The following is a 21,622-nucleotide window of genomic DNA, read 5'->3' as shown; positions in this document are numbered from 1 at the left end:
CAACAGTATCTAAAGCAGAATATCTGTTTGAGAGGGAGATGGCCCCAGGGGACTCCTGCTCTACCTGCCTAGTCCTTTTACTCTGCCTGGCGGTCACCCATTTCCTTTCTGCCTGCGTAATCTTTACCTGCGGTGTGACCACCTCACTGAACGTGCTATCCACGATAGTCTCAGCATCGCGGTTACACTCATGTCTCACAAGGTTGGATGACCGGCTAAAGATGCGCCCACATACAGAGCAAGTGTATGGTTTTTCACCAGTGTGAATACGCTGATGATTTTTCAAGTCATGGGAGTGGTTAAACCTCTTCCCACATTTAGAACATTTAAACGGCCTCTCCCCAGTGTGGCTGCACCCATGGGTTTCCAGCTGGGACGGGTGACTGAATCCCTGCCCACACACGGAGCAGGTGAAGGGGAGCTTCCCAGTGTGGCTGCACCCATGGGTTTCCAGCTGGGACGGGTGACTGAATCCCTGCCCACACACGGAGCAGGTGTTCGGTTTCTCAGTGCTCTCAATGCACTGATCTGTGTTCAGATCCTGTAACTGGAGGGAACTCTTTCCGTCGTCTGCACAGCGGAATACTTTAATTCCTTCAATATTCAAAGGCTGACGACATTCAGGTCCTGATGAATCGAGGGATTGTATCACATCTTGATAGAATATTTCATTTGAGTTTCCTGACTGCAAATCCTCAACCTCCAATACTCTGGCCTGCTGCTCTCCCTGTTTCTCCCTGGGGGAAGCAGTGAGCGGCTGCCGTTCCCTTCCTGCCTCTCCCCGGCCTGCCCCATTGACAGGAGGTGCTGTCCCAGTTGCCCCATCGATCGGGAGGCGTTTAGCAGCACACGAGCAATTCTCATAGAGATTCATCAGGAGATGCAGCAGCTCCACATCAGACACACTCAGACTGCCCCGCAGGCGGGCCCAGTGGTCCCGGTTCCGGCTCTCCTCGGGGCCGCTCCCCACCCCTCCCAACACTGGCTGGGCCGCTCCGCAGTGAGGACTACGCTGCCCACAGTGCATTGCGAGCTCTGCAAAACCATAACTCTGAGAGGCTCTACACCAGATCTGGAGTAAGGCAGGGATGCATCCTGGCTCCAACTCTGTTCTGTCGTGCAATGGACTGGAACCTTGACTGCATCCTTGCGAATATTGGCATTATCGTCGATCAGACCTCTTTTTCCCACCTGGACTATGTGGATGACATCACCCTCCTTCGGGGCACGAGCGATCTTAGAGATGCATTGGAGAACAAGTTGGCCACGTTTGGTCTAATGGTTTCTCAGGCAAAGACGAAAGTCCAGAGTGTTGGTGCAAACGCTGCGACACGAGACATTCAAATTGATGGACAAAATGTGGAGGCAGTGGAGGACTTTATCTATCTAGGCAACAAACTGTCATCACTTGGGCCTAGCGAGCCAGACATGCTGAGGAGAATCAGCTTAGCAGCTTTAGCAATGAAGGACCTGCACAGGGTCTGGCTTCATAAGAAGGTGAAAATCCCTACAAAAGCACAGATCTATCAGATCTGCGTCCTTCCAATACTTTTGAATGGATCTGGAATATGGACCCTGCTTAAATAGGACATGAAGAGACTAGAAGAGACTGGAGGCGACTGCTGGGAATTAAATGGTTGGACTTCATTCACAACATAGTAATAACACGAGAACCAGAATTGGGAAGATTGAAATCATCATTAATCATCGCCGCCGGGCACTCTTTGGTCACGTCGTACGTCTTGGAGATAAAGATCCTGTAAACCAGCACTGAAGATCAGAAACTGGTCAGGATGGGACACCGACCTGCTCCAGATTGGAGGCGACACAGTCCTCGGTTAACCTGGCTATATCAGATCAGTAATGATCCCGTTGGAACTCTTTGATGCTTGGAATGAAGCCATAGAGTGCGATCATGGATGGTTAATGCTATGGATCTCTGCTGTCTAAGCGTAATTGCTTGCTTGCTATTTTAACTCCCCGACTTCACTTACACCCCTTCGGCCAGCTACCCGCTTGAAATGGGCATAAAGTGGCAGCTAGCTGGCTGCCAGCAGGTGAAGACTGGATGGCCGAAGGCCGCCAGCCAGTACACTTACCTTTTATGGCCAACCCCTCTTCCTCGACAGGTTTTACTGAGTGGAATGGCCACGGCAGGCACCCAGCTCAGTCGATGGTTAAATGGCATTGGGGTCCGAACGACATTATAGGATCCCGATTTGCATGTATCAATGAGGCTCCCACCTAAGTCAGGCGGGTGCTGCAGGCACCAATAAAAGAGCCCAGTTTAAGTGGCAGTGGACAGGAATGGAGCAGGCGGTAAGTTTTTGGTGGCGATTTTAACTAAGCAAATGCCCCATTTCCACTAGGCAGGGTGGGTTGAAACATCCATCTGAAACATTAATCTAACTTTTCTCTCCCCAGATACTGATGAACCTGCTGTGTATTTTCAGCAATTTCTATTTTTATTTGCATGCTAAATCAAAGTGGTCTCTGTATTCTAATATATCCTTTGCAATTTCTCCTGTTTTTTATGATTCCATGTCATTTATTTTGTTTTATAAATTACTCAAATTAATACACAAGTCAGTTTATTTAAAACCGATAGAAACCATAAATACAAATAGAAAATGCTGGATTTTACGCAACATGTCCATCGGTAATTTTGTAAGGAGAAAAGACAGGTTAACATTTTAGGTATAGATCCTTCTTCAGAATTGGAGAGCAAAAGTTAAGCCAGCCCTTTAATGGAACTGAAGGTAGGAAGAGAGATATGGTGTGGACTACCCAACAGTTGTTTTTGGAAATCTGGAAAATAATCTGGACGACGTACTGAGATCATCTCAGTGGGGCAATCAAAAGACATAAAAAGGACAAAGGGACAAGAAAATAGCTAAGTAAGGCAGTGAAAAGATCACCAACATCTTAGAAAGGCAAAGACAGGCCAGTACAATGATTCAGGGCTCCCCACCAAAACTGTGTTCTGATGAAGTGCTCAAACCCACAACATCAATACACCTGCGCTCGATGCTGATGGACTCCATGCATTCCAACCATAAAGCTGACTAAAATTGTGAGCACAGAACTAGAGTATGTAGGTTTGAAAATTAAAAAGCCTCGAGTGAGACAAAAGAATGAGAAAGAACTTTTTCTCAAAGAATGTATGTGGAACAGACTCTCAGGAAAAGAAGTTCATTAAATTCTTCATAAAGGAGTTAGTTAAATATTTGGTTGGAGGCAGCATTGGCAGCTAGAGAAATTGGTTTAGACTAAGATGATAAAATATTCAATGGAAAGGAAAGTAAAGGTTTCTGTGTTTCTAGGGTGCCAAACACTGTTCAGAGAGCAGAAGATTAAGACCAGATAGTGCAGATGTGAGATTTGCTTAATAACAGTAGGAGCTCAGGGAGTATTTATGCAGAGCTCTCTTGAGGAGAGAGCTTGGTGGGCTTGGTGGGCTGAAAGACCTTTTCCAATTCCATGTCTTCTCATACTCTCATTTGCATTTGTTGCTTAGAGTTCCATTTTTCATGGCTTACAATTCTGGATGAAATTTATTTGTAATAATACAGTACACTTACTGAACTGCCGATAAGCTCTTCATCTGCCCACGATACTTTTCTTTCTTCTTGATTATCAATATTCAATGATTGTTTTCTAGGTTTCTGTGCCTAAAATAACAAGTACCATGGAATCAGACTTTAAAAGTTTGTTATTATTCATTCTTTCTCTAGAAGTTGTCCTTTATTTACAACAATGTTTTTTTCCCTTGCTAATCCTCTGCATCCAGGGGTTAGGGTAAACAGCCTATTTCTTGGTCTCTGCCAATCATACGTTTGACTGATTCCCAAAAAGAATGGAAAGGTAACTCAGCAGAGACTGCCCATCTGATTTTCCTTCGCCATCTAAGAGATGGAATCCAGGCTCCACCTCTTTGCAGCAGTGCAGCTAAGATTAGGGACTGAGTGGAGTGAGAGAATTAATCCTGCTTCGTACCACTCTGTGGTACTACTTGCTATTGGATCAATACTCTGCACCATTGCATTGCACTTGTCCTTCCCTTCTTCCACATTAAACAGAAGGATAAATTTTCCAAATGTGTGTTCCTGGTGTGGACTCTCACCCATAGGGAGTGCATATCAAGAAATCATGTGCAGACAACCCAAAATCATGGGTTGTGTAAGCGATGAGGCTCCATGCCAAGATCGGACAATTGTAAAATTTACCCTCGAGTTATGCCTGTGTACTAACTTCATAATCTTGCTTACATCAAATTACATCAAAACTACAGCACAGAAACAGGCCATCTGGCCCAACTGGTCTATGCTGGCATTTATGCTCCACACGAGCCTCCTCCCTCCCTACTTCATCTAACCCTATCAGCATACCCTTCTATTCCCTTCTCTCTCATGTGCTCACCTAGCTTCCCCTTAAATGCGTCTATGCTATTTGCTTCAACTACTCCATGTGGTAGCACATTCCACATTCTTACTACTCTTTGGTCTGAAATAAATGCACACCCTGCAACAAAGTTAGCTTTTTACAGCTAATGAAGTAGAAATTTTCCTTTTTTTAATTCTTCTGTTAGTGAAACAATATCAAGAAAAACTTAATTTTCCTAAAATAAACTCTTCTTGCAAATATTAGCAAATTTGATAAACTGAACAAATCAAGTAACATTTTGAATCATTAAAATTGAATGAAATGAATTACCAAAATTGATCCCTCAGATATGGTAGGTAAAAGTTCTTTAAATTCCTCTTCTACTGGCAACTTTTCTGGTTCCTGCTTTGAAACCACCTCAACTTGATCCACTGTCTTTATGAATTCACGTGATGGTAAGTATGAGACCATCCATTTTAATTCAACATCTAAGGTACCAGTGGCTTGTTGTTCAGAGTTTGTAAGTTCAAATGTACCTTGAAATAAATGAATAAAACAACAAGGATACTGTCTTGGAAACTTATTTTTGAACTTCAAAAAATACTGCATGTTTTGGAGGTTTTATGTACAGATCTTCTGAAAGATTACCGTCAGTAATATGCAAAATGAATTCAACAGTAACAAACTATGCTGAAAAATAGCGTTCTGGGGCAGTCTATTGGAGGTACAAAATGTTGTGCTGCTGAGTAGCACCCTGTGTCCTTCAAAGGATCAGTTACACATATCGACCATACCATCATAGAGAGGGCCAGGTATTTCCCCAAAGGGAAGTAAGTACAAACAGAGTCACACCAGGCCACTTGCTTAAATCTACCCTGGTTTCAGAGCAGCATTTTTGGAGATCTTGGAACTGGGCACCCAAACGCCTCTGTGGCTTGGGATGGTCGCTGGTACATGACTGGTACTCAAAAAAGAAAAGGAGAAAATATATTAATAATAGGAAGACTCATTCTCAAAAGGAAAAAAACTATTTTGAATTATTACCTGTGATGTACTTGTTATGAGCTAATGAAATAAGAGGGACTTTGGCCTTTCCCAGGTAAGTGTTATCTTGAGGCTCTGCATCATCAAATATATAAATGATCAAGAATTCTGACTTTAAATATCGGTCAAGCTCTGCATTCATTGGTACAGAAAATCTCATGTGATCATCAAACTGCGGGTTATTGCTGTTAGGAATGATGGCAGTATCATGGTCTGCAAAATCAAAGAACTTATAGACAGCATAAGGACTTGGTTGGACATTCTTCCTTTTGGCTTGCAGGTTGTCACAAGATTTTATAGTCACGTGAAGTTCATTTGTATTACCATCTCCCAGAGCTGGAGTGTGTGCCTATGGGTTGAAAAAATTAATTTTAATTGAAGGCAATTACAGACCCTGTAGGGATGTATTTGCTGAGACTAGAGGGGGCAATTTTAACCTAACCCACCTGTCGGGAAACTGACGAGATTGGTTGCAATGCTGGTTTTAGACCTCACCTGATTTTACTCTCCAATGAAGTCAATGGCGAATCATATTGGGCGGGGTGTAAAACTGGTGTTCCACCCAATGCTGTGGGTTTCCCGCCCAACGAGTTAGGTTAAAATTACCCCCATAATCTTTGCTACTGTCATTCTTACATTCATCCAATACAGACAAAACAAACATGAGAAACAGAAACAAGAATGATTAAACTATTAAACCATATCAATATTTTACTTCCCAAAACTTAACAATTTAATACTACAATTCATAGTTCTTTATACGTACATAAAATCTTATCTTAAATTTGTTCAGTCTTTTTTTTAAACTGTTCTGTGATTGCACAGAAAATAGTTTCTTGTTGCACATGAGCTTTAAAATCAACTGATGTAGATGCATCATACACACCAGATTGCATACAGTTCCAAACTGTTCTCAGCCAGGATGTTAAAGAGAGACTCTGAACACAGTCGACATGATTGCTCACAGGGCAGAGAGAAATTGGAAGTATTCACTCCATGGAGAGAAAGAGAGAGAGAAAGAGGGAGAGAAAAAGAAAGAACTTGCATTTATATAGCACCTTTCATGGCCTCAGACCGTCCTAAAATATTTTATAGCCAATTAAATACTTCTGAGTGTAGTAACTGCTGGTATGCAGGTATGTAGGGCCAATTTGGCCCACAGCAAGTCCCACAAACATCAATGGGGTAATGACCAGTTAATCTGTTTGTTTTGGTACTGTTAGCCAGTACTAAAACTCCATTGGGTATCATTCCCATTCCAGGTCCAATCCATGAAAAATACCAAATAACATTACTGCAGCTATAGTCTAAACATTCCACACGACATAGATAAAGAGTTTTGCAAAACGCTGACACTGCAACATTGGTCCATTGTCAATTTTGCTTTTTTAAAAAAAACACCAAGACACTATGGTGCCTATTTGAAAAAAAAACTGCCAGCAGTAACAATGGATACAAAGTCCTGCAATTATAGATGCAAATGTGAGTATGCTTCAAGGATGCAACACCTAGTGGGGATTACATTTATAAACTAAGTTGTCTCTTGTAGCTTAAGTCACAGCCATTTGTTACTGTCAACACAAGACATGGCATCCCAATGGGAACTGCAATGAGTTAAGTATGATTTTAACAGAAAACAAACAGGGCCAGGGATGGGAAAGAGCTGAAAAATTAAAGTTGACACAATTAAAAATATATAAACTTAAAATTAAGCCCCCATGTTATAAGCCAGTGAGATCACCTTTGAAGGTGGCAGGACAAGTTGATAAGGCTGTCAAAAAAACATCCGGGATCCTGAGCTTTATAAATAGAGGCATTGAGTACAAAAGCAAGGAAGTAATGCTAAACCTTTATAAATCACTGGTTAGGCCTCAGCTGGAGTATTGTGTCCAATTCTGGGCACCACAGAATGTCAAGGCCTTGTAGAGGGTGCAGAGGAGATTTACTAGAATTATACCAGGGATGAGGGACTTCAATCATGTGGAGAGACTGGAGAATCTGGGGTTGTTCTCCTTAGAGCAGAGAAGGTTAAGGGGAGATTTAATAGAGGTGTTTAACATTATGAAGGGATTTAATAGATTAAATAAGGAGAAACTGTTTCCACTGGCAGGAGGGTCGGTAAGCAGAGGACACAGATTTAAGGTAATTGGCAAAAGAACCAATATGGCGACCGATGCCCTTCTAGCGCATTTCGGTCATCTGTGATCTATGCCACAAATTGCAATGTTGTGGACCAGTTTCATGCTCGAAAAATTAGATAAGTGAGACCCAATTTCTCCCCCATGTGTGAAGTTTTCAGTTGCAAGTCAGCTGCAAAACTTGTCTTGCAGGAAAAACATAGTTAAAACCAGCAAGCTGTGTATGTTGTCAGGGTTTATCCGAGCTCAATGTACTATTGCTGCTGATGCAGCTGTTCTGAGTAATTGACATTCTTTATTACTTGAGCAACTAAGTCACATCTCTGAATAACTCCAGGAAGAAGCACTTATAGCCAATAATCAAATAGATAACACCTGGGTGTTGTAGCCTCACACAAGGAAGAATAAGCATTGACTAGTGTAAATGTATTCAGTGTGAAGCCCCACCAAAAAAAGTAAGCTTTTAAAGTTAAAACAAACTACATTGACCATTTTAATGATTGAGGAGCTAACTATATTTGTCAGATGCTTTTGATCATTAAAACTCACACAGGTGATGGGAGCCTGGTGAGCAGCAATCCCTGTAAGCTTGGAGCCCTACCTTCCCAACGTTAGAACCATATGAGCAGGCAGCAAAAACTTGGCTCCCTGTTGCATCACTGTGAAAATGAATACTGCATCATTCATGCAGCATAAATGCGGCATTAATAAATTTGTGTCTGAATCCAATCTAAATCCTACTTTCTTTACATGATGTATGCTGGTGTTGGTTGCCGGATTAAGTGTTGAAATGTGCCTCTTTCTGAGTCTTGGTGTCAGGGTCAACTTGAATCAATTCTGCAGCAGTATTTGAGGCTTTCATTGAAGCTGAAAATTGCATTGAAATGCTTGAATACCCATTTGTACTTACACTCTCTGGTCACAGCGGCATAACTGATGTCAGATGACATTAGCCCAGTTTCAAACCAAAAATCATGTCAGACCTGTGTCTGATGCTAAAGGAGACAGTGTGGTTCCTGGAGCACCACATGCCATATCCACAATTGCATGAGGTGACACAGATCATTAACTTGGCCAGTACTTTATTTTGGGGTACCCTTGAGAGCATTCTCAGCTAACACTTGACTCCTTTTATGACCTAAGAATGGAGGAATGCTTCTATGGAGGACTCTAATCTGGTGTCTCTGCACCCAGAAGAATTGAGCTTCAATATCCAGGTAACCAGGAAGCGTCCTAGAAAATGAATTGGTCACATCAATTTCTTGTGGTGACCTTCAAGCAAGCTTCAGAAAGTCACATGACAGTGGAGGGCACAGCAGACATATGCTGTGAAAGTTGGTCTCTATGAAAGATTTGTGACATTTGACATAGATTTTGAATCTGGAAGGTGACAATGATCAAAGGCCAAGATAAAATCAACTAGAACCTAACAACATAAGGAGTAGGAGTAGGCCATACAGCTCCTCGAGCCTGCACCGCCATTTAATCAGACCATGGCTGATCTGCATCCTTCCTGCTTCCACTTTCCTGCCTGATCTCCATATCCCTTGATTCCCCTAGAGTCCAAAAATTTATCTATCTCAGCCTTGAATATACTCAACCTAACTGTCTAAGATATGCTCCTGGCTTCAATTTTGAAACTCACCAAATACAGAACATTTTCTATTTTGAATCTAGCTATTATAAAATCATATGAAATAAAGACAGAAATTTGTGTTTCCAACACATACATTGTATACACTGTCTGATCAGAGGATACTTATAAAGTTTGGTTAAAATCTTATACATCATTTATAATTACTGAGGAAGCATGTTTTCACACAGGTACAGCACCATAATATAAATCCTCTCTACTTCTACCAGAGTGATGGGATTAAAAATCTCTACTTTCATTTATCAAAGCTTTTTACTGTACAGAATATTTTTTTCAAGGTTATGTCTCCCCTATAGTCCAAAAATGTATCTATCTCAACCTTGAAAGCCAGCAAACCTAAATCCAGCTAAAAAAATGTAATGACAAAGAATTCACCTGTTGCGTCTGATCAGTTGCATGATGACTGGAAGTAATATATCCTAGGGCCTTTGTTCGTTCTTTGTAAAGTCGGATGGCCTGAGCCATTGCCACACGTAGCCGGAACCAGTATTCCACTGCTCCATAATTATCAACATCTCCTCTGACACCTGCATACAAAACTGAGACTGTATTTAAGGAGACTGGACACTTGAGAAACATTAATAGCTTATACTGAAGTAAGTTAAAACCAGGATAATGCAAGAACATGACCTATTTACTCATAAATAACTGCTGTCCTTTCAACAGCATAAATCCCTGAATTTTGATTTCACTGTTCCTGTGATGCTTTGGCATGTATGATATTTTTCTTATTGTACAATCAATAAACTACATAATTCCCTTTTAATAATGTACATAACTTGTGGACATTGTGCTGACTAATACTTAGCCCAAACGTGTTTATTAGTTTGTTACACAGTTTGTTTGAGGTACAATTGCTCCATTAAAAATATCAAATTAATTTTGCCATAAAGATGGATTACTTATCAATAAAGAATTGCTCCGGTCATTATTTGTAGAGGAATCATACAAAAACATTCTTTGAATGTACTTATAACATCATGACCAAAACAATTTTGCCCCCCATAATGCTTTCCATACACATAATCTTAGGAATTGTGGGGTTTTTTTTGGCTTGGTTAATAGGAGAAACTATTCAAAATGTGTTCAATTCTGCTGCTGAATGGACTAAGCAGCATGGTGGGCCACCACAATATCCAATTGAGAAGTACATCAACGAACCATTTCACATCCAGCACAGTCATTGATTTTTTAAAAATTCATTCATGGGATATGGGTGTCACTGGCGAGGCCAGCATTTATTGCCCATTCCTAATTGCCCTTGAGAAGGTGGTGGTGAGCCGCCGTCTTGAACCGCTGCAGTCTGTGTGGTGAAGGTTCTCCCACAGTGCTGTTAGGTAGGGAGTTCCAGGATTTTGACCCAGCGACGGTGAAGGAACGGCGATATATTTCCAAGTCGGGATGGTGTGTGACTTGGAGGGGAACGTGCAGGTGGTGTTGTTCCCATGTGCCTGCTGCCCTTGTCCTTCTAGGTGGTAGAGGTCGCGGGTTTGGGAGGTGCTGTCGAAAAAGCCTTGGCGAGTTGCTGCAGTGCATCCTGTGGATGGTACACACACTGCAGCCACAGTGCGCCGGTGGTGAAGAGAGTGAATGTATAGGGTGGTGGATGGGGTGCCAATCAAGTGGGCTGCTTTGTCCTGGATGGTGTCGAGCTTCTTGAGTGTTGTTGGAGCTGCACTCATCCAGGCAAGTGGAGAGTATTCCATCACACTCCTGACTTGTGCCTTGTAGATGGTGGAAAGGCTTTGGGGAGTCAGGAGGTGAGTCACTCGCCACAGAATACCCAGCCTCTGACCTGCTCTTGTAGCCACAGTATTTATATGGCTGGTCCAGTTAAATTTCTGGTCAATGGTGACCCTCAGGATGTTGATGGTGGGGGATTCGCCGATGGTAATGCCGATGAATGTCAAGGGGAGGTGGTTAGACTCTCTCTTGTTGGAGATGGTCATTGCCCGGCATTTGTCCGGCGCGAATGTTACTTGCCACTTATTAGCCCAAGCCTGGATGTTGTTCAGGTCTTGTTGCATGTGGGCACGGACAGCTTCATTATCTGAGGGGTTGCGAATGGAACTGAACACTGTGCAATCATCAGCGAACATCTCCATGCTGGCATGCTCTTCTACATTCCTCAATGAATGACTCCAATGCCTGTTAGATGTAAGAATACTATATAAAGTGGGCAGTCTCTAGCCAGTCCTTGTGGGCATGAACCCACAGCAACTGACAATCTCACTCAGAGAGGTCACAGAATGACTGGTGTGGGAAATGGAAAAGATCGCATTAGTGTAGTAGTAAGCTCTACCCAAATTAAAGGCTGAAATTGGTGCACTGTTAAAAGCCATATGCCCAAGCTGACGGCTTAAAAATGGCCTGTTGACAAACAAATGATACACTTCTGTGTGGTATCAGCTATCCCAGCTTCCTAATGAGTGTGACTTTGTCCTCCCATGTATTTGAAACTGGTGATCTTTAAACTACAGCAGAACAAAAACAGAAAACACTGGAGACACTCAGCAGGCCAGGCAGCAATCTGTTGAGAGAACACAAGAGGTTTCGGGTATGGAAACCTTCTGCCTTTGCTTGTTTCTGACTGCTCTAGATGGCAAAATCTTAGGAACAGACCTAAAGGCTTGCCAAGCAACTCTGGAATATGAAATGTTATTTTTAAGTCTAGGTCCCAAAAGCTGATCCTGTTCAAAGAAAACATCTAAAAGAGTGAAATATATGACTACAGTGGTTCCAGATGACCATAACCAAGCACAGCAATACAGTACAGCAGGCATTGAAATTATTCTAACTGTTGCATTTATGCTATCAAATGAAACTGTATCCTGGAAATTTGAAGTCCCTTTACTATAAAATACATATTGGCACCCTATAACATTGAGGAAATTTAACTAGTTATTTCTATTCTTACGGTGCATTTACACTACAACTGTACCATTGATGTGAAGCAGTTTTGTTTCCAGTGATGCCGCAGTCTTAAGTTTACATTTTCTGAGTATGTGTTAGGAAGAGGTATGTCCCCTGTCACCAGTGCCACTCAAGCAAACTGGGCACATACTCATCTCAGCCTGAATTTGTATGATTTGTGTGATATTTAGATGTGTAAATTTATGTTAATGTGGCGCAGCACAGCAATGAGCTTGACCTGATTCGCTAACAAGTGTTAGGGGAGAACCCATTTTCTGAGATGTACAATTTTTTGCAGGGTTATGCTTCAAAGACCAACATTTAGTGAGACTAGATCCACATACTTCCCTCTTGAAAGGGATCTTTCATGTATCTGTTAATTCGGATTTTTGTATTCTAATAATCTTAGCATCTTTCTACTGTGCATTAGCTGAAAAACTGACTTACTGCTTAAACCTTCCATAGTATCGCAAGTTCCCCTACTTTGAGGAATCTTGGATGGAATATCTCTGTAACTCTTCCAGCCCTACACCCTCCAAGAACTCAGCATTTCTCCAGTTCTGGCCTCTTGTAAATCTCCGATTTCCTTCGCCCCACCATTGGTGGCAGTGCCTTCAGCTGTCCAGGCCCTAACCTCTGGAAATCCCTCCCAAAACCTCTCTGCCTTTCTCCTGCTTCAAGACGCTCCTTAAAACCTACCTCTTTGTCCTAATATCTCCTTATCGGTGTCAAATATTGTCTGATTACGCTCCTGTGAAACGCCATGGGACGTTTTACTACGTTAAAGATGCTATATAAATGCAAGTTGTTGTTTGAATAGACATAGGTTTTGAATCATTACACCTTCCCCAAAATTAATTCTTTAAGATCTGGACAAAACCAGTGTTGGATAAAATTATTACATGGACAGCAACCACTAAGACCATGGCCCCGATATTAGCGGGGAGGTGGGATGGCAGCGGGGGGGAGGGCGATTGGGCGCGTGGCAAACCCGCATGAACCAAACTTACCGTTTCCGACGCAATCGCACGTTGATTGATAGTGGTTAATGTCCTCTCCGGGTTTCGCGCCTGGCAGCTAGCCTGATTGACAAGCTGGCTGCTGTCAGGCGCTGCAATGTGAGGGTGGGGGGGGGGAGAGAAGGAGAGACAGCCAGACGTCATCCGGCGCTGGAACGGAAGACCGGGGGGAGAATGGAAGATCGGGGGGGTGACGGAGAGGGGAAGATCAGGGGGGAGGGGGGACATCGGGGGAAGATCGGGAGGGTGAAGAGGGGGACGTTGGGACAGTGAAGAGGGGGACATCGGGGGGGGTCATCGGGAGGGTGAAGAGGGGGACATCGGGAGGGTGAAGAGGGGGACATTGGAGCGGGAGACATCGGACATCAGAGCAGGTTTCAAAGGTAGGTGCATTTAGTGTTTTCACTTCCTTGCATGGTTTTTTATTTAATTTATTTAGTTTCTTTTTCCCTGATCTGGCCCTTCATGCCTGGTTTCACCAGGTGTGAATCAGTAGCGGTGGGAAAGCCGCCCAGGTAAGTTAAAAATCTTTCTAATCCCTTCATCTGTCACAGGTAAAGAGCCTTAACTGTCATCCCGCCGGCTTTAATTGCCGGCGGGACTTCCGTTTTTGGGTCGCCCGCGCGCACACGGGTGGGTCCCTGGGAAACTTGGAAGTCGGTGGGTTGGAGCCGGCTTCCGAACCTGAATGTGATTTTCGGAGTGCTCCCCCACCCCCAACGCAGCCGCATTTGCCTCCTAAAATCACCCCCTCATACCTCTCCTAAAGGAAAGGCTGATTGAGATCCTTCATGTTGTTGAACTTTTTTGCAAAAATAAGTCCTGCAAAGAAATTTTGAACATGTAGCTAAAGAAGCTCCAAAGAATACCTAATCTGTGACTGACCAATAACAAAGACAAAATATTTCTTTATAAACAACGTACGCTTTATCTAAAATATGGAAAAAATCATTCATGTAACTACAACATACACTTAAAACTAAATTGAAAGTAAAACTGGCTCTTCAGGAACAAACCAGTGATTCCGGCAACATACGTCTCCAAATGTTTTTTTTGGAAGTTCAAGCCAGGCTGGATGATTGCAGAATGACTAATCTAATGTCCCAAAGCTACTAAACATCTATGAAACTTAGAATCTGAATTCACAAACAGCACAAAACATTAAAAAAAACGCCTGCCAAAAATCTCTCCACTGTTACAATATTGAACTGCAGTTAACAATGTATGTGAGACTATGAAAGTAGTTCAGAAATGTAATTTCAGCAGCAGATTAGTTTGAAACAAGCCACTTAAGCTTTTATTAGGAATGAAAGGAAAAGTGGACATTTTAATGTTGTGCACAGAGAAGGCAAGACTGAGATAAGAAAGGTTAATTTTACAAGGGGTGAAATTTCACTAGCAAGACATTTTAAAAAGGCGCTGTAAAGAGAGAGTTAATATTTGAGGAATTTTTAAAAATATGGTTCCACTGTAATCCTGTCACAAAGATTGTTTCCATCTGCTGTGACAGAATACTAATCATGTTTTCTGTATACAGTACCAGTTATATTAAATCCATAATGCTCATTAGGTTTATATAGAAACCTCCAAATATTTACTGATTAACAAGTTGTTTTGTGCAACTTAGGACAATCATACAGAAATTTTGATCTACAAGTGCCAAAATTATAAAATGAAAAGACCTACAACTGCTTGTTATTTCCCAGTGGTTAAAGCAAGGGCACAGAGACAGAAAAAAAGAACAAAAAAACACATGGTCTATCTCTGTTTCTCTTTGGCAGTGAATTAACTTTTCCTTTTACAATATGAGCTCTATTTTGTTGATTTAAAACATATTAATCTCCTCCTGTAATATATTTTGGCATTTCACACAAATGAAAAAGGTAATTTTACTCAGACTTACAATGCTCATGTTTTTTATTAAAGGGAATGACTCACTTTATTGTAAATGAAATTAATGCTAACAAGCTTCTGCTAACACCATCTGTGCATTATTTGCCAAACAATTTCATTTGACCAAAAATAAATATTCATATTCAGTTGTGTATTAAGTTTTCCATTTCGGAGTTTGACTTAGGTTGCATATAGGATGTCAGATGTGTTGATTGATAAACTATAAACAACACTGTACTATAACACTTTGTCATATGCCACAGAAATTCATAGAAGATATGTATTCCTTATGGTTCTCTGTTTAATGAAGAAAACATACAATTCTACCCAGCAAATTCCTCATTCTATAATATCAATTACATGGACTAGACACATGGAAGATTCAGAACATGCATATTTCTGAAAGGAACTCACTGGTTGATTGAAAGATGGTTAGAAAATTTGTTTAAAATCTGGTGAAGAATTGTTATGAAGTTTATTTAAGTTATTAACATTGGAAATTAGTGTTTGCCGTTTGAACAAAGCACAGCAGCATAACCTAAATTCCCCATTACCAATTATAGCAGAATAGAGGGAGGAATAACATTGAGCATCAATTTCCATCATGAAATATGGAACAAATAAAATAATTTTTTTTCATAGAATTTGACTAACAATTTTCTCTGTCCTCATAAATAGTTCAGATGCATTCACTACACTATGCAACATACTTGTAAATATCTGAATGGAAACTAATTGAACCGTGACCTACTTAAAGGAGTATTCCATTCTAGAACTCTCAAAATTTCTCAAATTCGATAGATGTTTCAAATGCTTCATATAAGGACAAAGCAGCCCACTTGATTGGCACCCCATCCATCACCTTAAACATTCACTCCCTCCACCATCGGCGCATCGTGGCTGCAGTGTGTACCATCTACAGGATGCACTGCAGCAACTCGCCAAGGCTTCTTCGACAGCACCTCCCAAACCCGCGACCTCTAATACCTAGGAGGACAAGGGCAGCAGGCGCATGGGAACACCGCCACCTGCACGTTCCCCTCCAAGTCACACACCATCCTGACTTGGAAATATATCGCCGTTCCTTCATCGTTGCCGGATCAAAATCCTGGAACTCTCTACCTATCAGTACCTTCACCACACGGACTGCAGCGGTTCAAGAAGTCGGCTCACTACCACCTTCTCAAGGGCAATTAGGGATGGGCAATAAATGTTGGCCTTGCCAGCAATGCCCACGTCCCATGAATGAATAAAAAAATACCCTTGACTCGAAGGCCTCTGATATGGGTACAGGTACTTACTTATTTTTAAATGATATTGGGCCAGATTTTACTGTGAGCGGTGAATGAACAGAGCTAGCTGCTCGTTAGACTTGCACTTGCTCATGGACTTTCCAAGGGGTTTTGCACAGCAAGTTACTGTCAGTCAAACAGCGCAGCGCCCTCTACAGGGCATCTGGGACCCGTGTGAACATTACAAGCAACTGTGTATTTCCTTAACCAATCAGATTGAAGAATCACTAATGAGCAGCGCAGAGTCTGAACCAGGAATTCAATGTCAAATCAGTTACAGAAATAGAGTCATAGAGTCATAGAAGTTTACAACATGGAAACAGGCCCTTCGGCCCAACATGTCCATGTTGCCCAGTTTATACCACTAAGCTAGTCCCAATTTCCTGCACTTGGCCCATATCCCTCTATACTTATCTTACCCATCTAAATAAAGAGGGGGAAAGAAAGATAGGATTAAGAGAGAGAGATGAAAGAGACAGAAAGAAAAAGTAAAAAAAATTATTTAAGTTTTTAAAAAAAAAATCTCCAAAAATAATTAAAAGCTGAAGGAATGAGACTCCACATTTTTAAAAGTTAATTTTCAGTGCTAGAGAAGTTGTTTGACAGCAATTAAGACTTACCACACCATTAAAAGGGTACTTAGACTGGAATAGGCAAGCCCTAACTTTTTGTGGCGAGTTTAGTCCGTAGCTACGACGTCAGTACAGGAACTTCACACTATTCAATACATTTGAATGGGGAGCCAGGCGGTGAGAAGCAGTTTTCACACAGTTTACAGAGGAGCAGCGCATCTCGGACAGCAACTTTCGGATTGTCACGTTTAACTGTGCACGTGCGCTCGCCGACTTGCGTATAAATAATGGTGAGCGCTGTTAGCCTCACTGCTATTTTCACAGCAAAATCCAGCCCATTAAAAGATGTAATGGGCGTAACACACCTTAACAATTAATATCCATAGCTTTGCTGAATATCCCACTGCAAGCCAGAAGTATTATGGGCAATGGAACATGACTCCAGAACAAAGTATTTTAAAATCTTATAAGGGTGCCACAGCACAAACTATGACATCATGCAAAATCCTGTCTCCATATTTCCACGTTCAAAAGCTTGCAAGTATTTCACTGGTTTATGAAAACATCAGCAATAAAGTTGAAAGTTGTAGCTGGAGTGGAATTGTTGAATTTAACACATTATTTTCTTTTAAATCACTATAATGGCCTAGATAGTAATTAAGATGAAATGCTTATGCACAATATAATTAGCATGGCCCTTATGAAAGAAATGTTTAGAGAGTAGTACTTTTCTTTAATAAGGTTTGAAGACTTATTATGAACAAATAAGGTAATCTGTTAATTGTGCATTTTACTCACCAACCAAAAATGCTGTGCCAAAAATTCTGCCATTCTTTTCAAGGATTTCATGCATTTGCAACTGGCATGCTGCAATAGTTTCATAGTCTGTGCCATATGCGAGTTGTACCTCTAGTTTTACTGTGTTTTTCTGCAAATACTGTAGGAAGAAGTCGTCCACTCGGACAACGTACTGAGATGTGAAGTCAAACACTGGCTGCAGTCCACGTATTACAGGGGTGGACTGGAGTTCATAATCATAGAATGCATAGGTGCAGAAAGTGGTAGGTTCTTGCTCACCAAAAACCTTAATGGCTTCAGGAGAGAAGATCACTTTGCTGATATGGATCTCAAATAAGTTTTCTCCACGCTCTAAATGGACAGTTTCATCAAATTCATTAGCTTCATCATCAGCTGTTATTTCTGGTTTGAATTTGAATTGTTTGGTGCCATAGGCTATGTCTTTGAGTTGGGCTGAAATAGATGAAAACAGATGCGATTTTTCCATATTTTTCATTAAAGCAACAGAGCACAAGATTTTCTCTATGTGGCAAACAGATGGTCTAGAATATAAACACCATTGTTATCAATTCTTTTTACCAAGTTCTTCAGCATAGAAGATTGAAAATAGCTCTACAAATTCTTAGAATATGAGCTACTCAGCATGCAGGGATTACAATTTGACATTTATTCTAGGATAAATCAGATGAAACACTGCATACCACAGGCCTTTTTAACACACAGTAGGGATATCTTAATTAAAACTTTCAACAGAAAATTACAAAGATACTGGTCTGTTAATGATACTGCTTTTATAAAGGTGGTTAACCCATAGTATACCCAAAATGGTGATTTCTTGAGCAAAAGTGGAGATATAACTTTTATAATAAATATATATAAAAAGCATAATCACTCAAATTTAACCTGGTGTCATAGAGCTGAAGGACGTTGATTTTCCACATTGGGGGAAGATTTTCTCTGTTTGTTATTTCTAGCAAAATTGTAAGCAGGTTCTTTATACATACGTTTATAGTTTCACTACATATAGTGTGCAGAGGAAATCTTCCCTCAGGGTGAATTCCTGAACTTGAGTGGACTGACAGGGACAGATGCTATGCAGAAACAAAGCATCTTCCTGTAGGAAAGAAAAATAAATCACCGGACAACTTACGCTGGGTTACTGTCAGTCGCCTACAAATGAATAATCTACTGTTGGTAGAAGCCTAGAAACAGGTTGCTTATTTATCTCACAGCCAGAGAATAACTAAAAATTGCAGGTAAAATAAAATACCTGCGTGATTACTTAATGAACTGCTGCAAATGAAACAATCTTATTGTACCCTCATGTTAGTTATGTGTTGATGTTAGGCTTTACAGTTACCTATACTGTCCCTTCATACAAGATTTTAAAACCAAGTAAATGGAAAACAAAATCAGATGTGAAAAATAGGCTGTCAATTTGCATTGAGCCTGTTTCGTACTACTGGCGTAGACCACTTTCACCCCCATTATCTTCTATTCTTTTCAGCCTTGGTGGTGTCCTGCATTTTGGGCTGTAACAATTCACCCAGAATTTTCAAATAAAAAAATGACAGGCCTTCCAGAGGGAGTTAAAGGCAGTAAGTCAATCTTGGGAGTTGTGTGAACATTAATAAACTGGTTATGTTGTGGTTTGATGGCTTATATCATCTTAACTTAAAGCTTTGTAATTCCCTTGAGAGTATTCATTACATTTAACAGCAAATATTCTGCAGTGCAAGTGTATAAAGAACTGTCAGTGCGGTGCGACATTTAACTTTGATGTATTTGAGACAGAATATCTGATACTTTGCTATTGTCTCAAGAGATACTTTTTCAGTGTTTCTACATGGAATGCCATTATTGCTGCAGAAAAAAACTCAGGTTATCCGATCCCAAATTATTCTTATTTTGTTTAAAAGCAGCATTATTTTAGCTTGTGGAAAGAGCCGTTCATTTAGCCTAATATTATATTCATACATTGTTGGAGATTTTGAGGCCTCCTGTCTGGCGGAAACGGGGCGATAGTACCTCGTGACTGGTAGGGTATGACTTACCACTGGGAGGCCAAGTGCCTGCTAGAGTCAGGCAGTAAGCTCTTTATATATGAAAATCAGGGTCCTATACATAGGACCCGCGATTCCTATTTTAGGACTCAGCTGGGCGAAGTGTACGCCATGCAGTGTCAGCTGGCGGTCCAGCCGGAGAGGAACCCAGAAGAAAAGTTTATATTTATTTCTGTGGGGCCAGGGTGCTCTTCTAGGTTGCGCAAAAAAAAACCTGGGACGTTGCTACACCGGGTCCCCCCCACTTCAATGGACTCACCTTTATCTGGGCCTGGTGGCCAGCTGGACCGTCTGATATTGCGGCAGTCTCGAGCAGATGGGTCTGCCCCATCACGCTCGCTTTCCGCCTGCAGCCTGCCAGCTGTATGTTAATCAGGCCCAGCCCTCTGAGAATTGCACAGAGGGAATATCTACCCCATAATGTCTTACTTTTTCTCCTTGGCAACATACAAAAATCCTATGATGTGCTCTATATAAAAGCAGTGACCATACTGATTATAGACTGTTGGTGCAGAAGGTATTCTTACGGACTGAGAACAGTACATGTATAGAGTTTGTATGGTTTAACAGTTCATCCAGTTGCTAACATAATAAGGAACCAGAAAGCAGGGACCTATATGGCTATACTTTACCTACACACAATATCTTTTTATAATAGTTATATTTGGAATCAAATATAATTTTATTCTAAAAAGTTGTTTGCTCATACCTTCAAGTTTTCTGATTCGATCCACCCTAATGTCAAGCAGTTGTGCATATTGTTCCAGTTTGATCTCATATTCTCGTTTGTCATCTTCCATCTTCCGTGTCACAGTGTCAACCTCACTCTAAAATTGAAACAATAGACCAACAGGTAAAATAGATTATTACATTTACATAGTCTCTGATCATACTTGTGAAAATTTATATGCTAAGATATTATTTCAGAAAAAATCGTATAACAAAATGTTACATTACAGTGGCCAACTGTGGTACTAAGATTTCCCGAGTGACTTCTTAACCAGAAAATTTGAATTCAGAGTTAACACAGTTAACTTTCTTTGTGACTATCCATTCATTATACTTTCATCTTTTTTGTCATTTGAGAGCATTTAATTCAAAATCACTGTTAAAAGTATTATTATCATGACTGCAGGTCTTTAACTAATCTCAACCACTGGCTGCAAGTGACATAGAATTTTTCACAATAAAATTTATATATAAAGACAGATGGCTCCAAGTAGTTCAGGCTGTTGATGTTGCCAGTATTGTCAGTGAGATATCTCTGGTGCTGTGGCATAGGAAGTTGTTAAATAGTAAGTAGAACTAATCGGTGAATAATGCACACAGTTACCAACCAGGTGTGCTGGATATCTACCCTAGGGACAACCCTGTACTGGAAAAAGGTTAGAAATGTTATTTGCTGATATGTAGTAAACTTTCAATTGTGCTACTTAAAATGTCCTATTAGTAATCGGATTTGGTGGGCAGCAATGTAAACATGAAAAGGGAACATTTAAGAAAAATTACATACTGGGGAAGCTTTACTCTGAATGCTATTTGTAGCAAAATCATCAATGTGTTTTTTGTACACATTTATTATTTTAGAACAATTAGTGAACGGAAGAACTCTTCCCCCTCCCATGGACAACTACAAATGTTAATAACATAAATATGCAAGTATGGAAATTCAAGGAAAACACCCTGAAAGTTTAAAATTTTATGTGATTTAGTAGCACATTGCCCCTGCCACTCTATGACTATCAGCTAAGGTTGTATGAAGGGCTGACACTAGTTCTGTTTTTTCTTCTACTCCATGCTCCATTTGATTATTCAGTGGGAACTTCTACACGGTGAATTACAGGCCCAAATTT

At 40.9% G+C, this 21,622-nt stretch overlaps 1 protein-coding gene across 2 annotated transcripts in view; it reads right to left on the bottom strand.

The window, feature by feature from the left end:
• The window catches only part of rpgrip1l (RPGRIP1 like), a 186,697-nt gene that overhangs the window by 73,597 nt on the left and 91,478 nt on the right, over nt 1-21,622 (bottom strand). The window contains exons 14-19 of one of the 2 annotated variants that reach the window (XM_067997882.1): nt 20,479-20,596; nt 17,707-18,159; nt 9,595-9,746; nt 5,428-5,776; nt 4,714-4,919; nt 3,582-3,671 (exon numbers count right to left, since the gene is read on the bottom strand). In XM_067997882.1, the coding sequence (XP_067853983.1) occupies nt 3,582-3,671; nt 4,714-4,919; nt 5,428-5,776; nt 9,595-9,746; nt 17,707-18,159; nt 20,479-20,596 (1,368 nt within the window). The remainder of the gene's footprint in view (nt 1-3,581; nt 3,672-4,713; nt 4,920-5,427; nt 5,777-9,594; nt 9,747-17,706; nt 18,160-20,478; nt 20,597-21,622) is intronic. The other variant, XM_067997883.1, reaches the window with a different exon arrangement.

Source organism: Heptranchias perlo, chromosome 16 (genome assembly GCF_035084215.1).
Source record: "Heptranchias perlo isolate sHepPer1 chromosome 16, sHepPer1.hap1, whole genome shotgun sequence".
NCBI classification, from domain to species: Eukaryota; Metazoa; Chordata; class Chondrichthyes; order Hexanchiformes; family Hexanchidae; genus Heptranchias; species Heptranchias perlo.
Note: the sequence above shows the minus strand (reverse complement) of the source record. Positions and strands in the feature narration are given on the sequence as shown.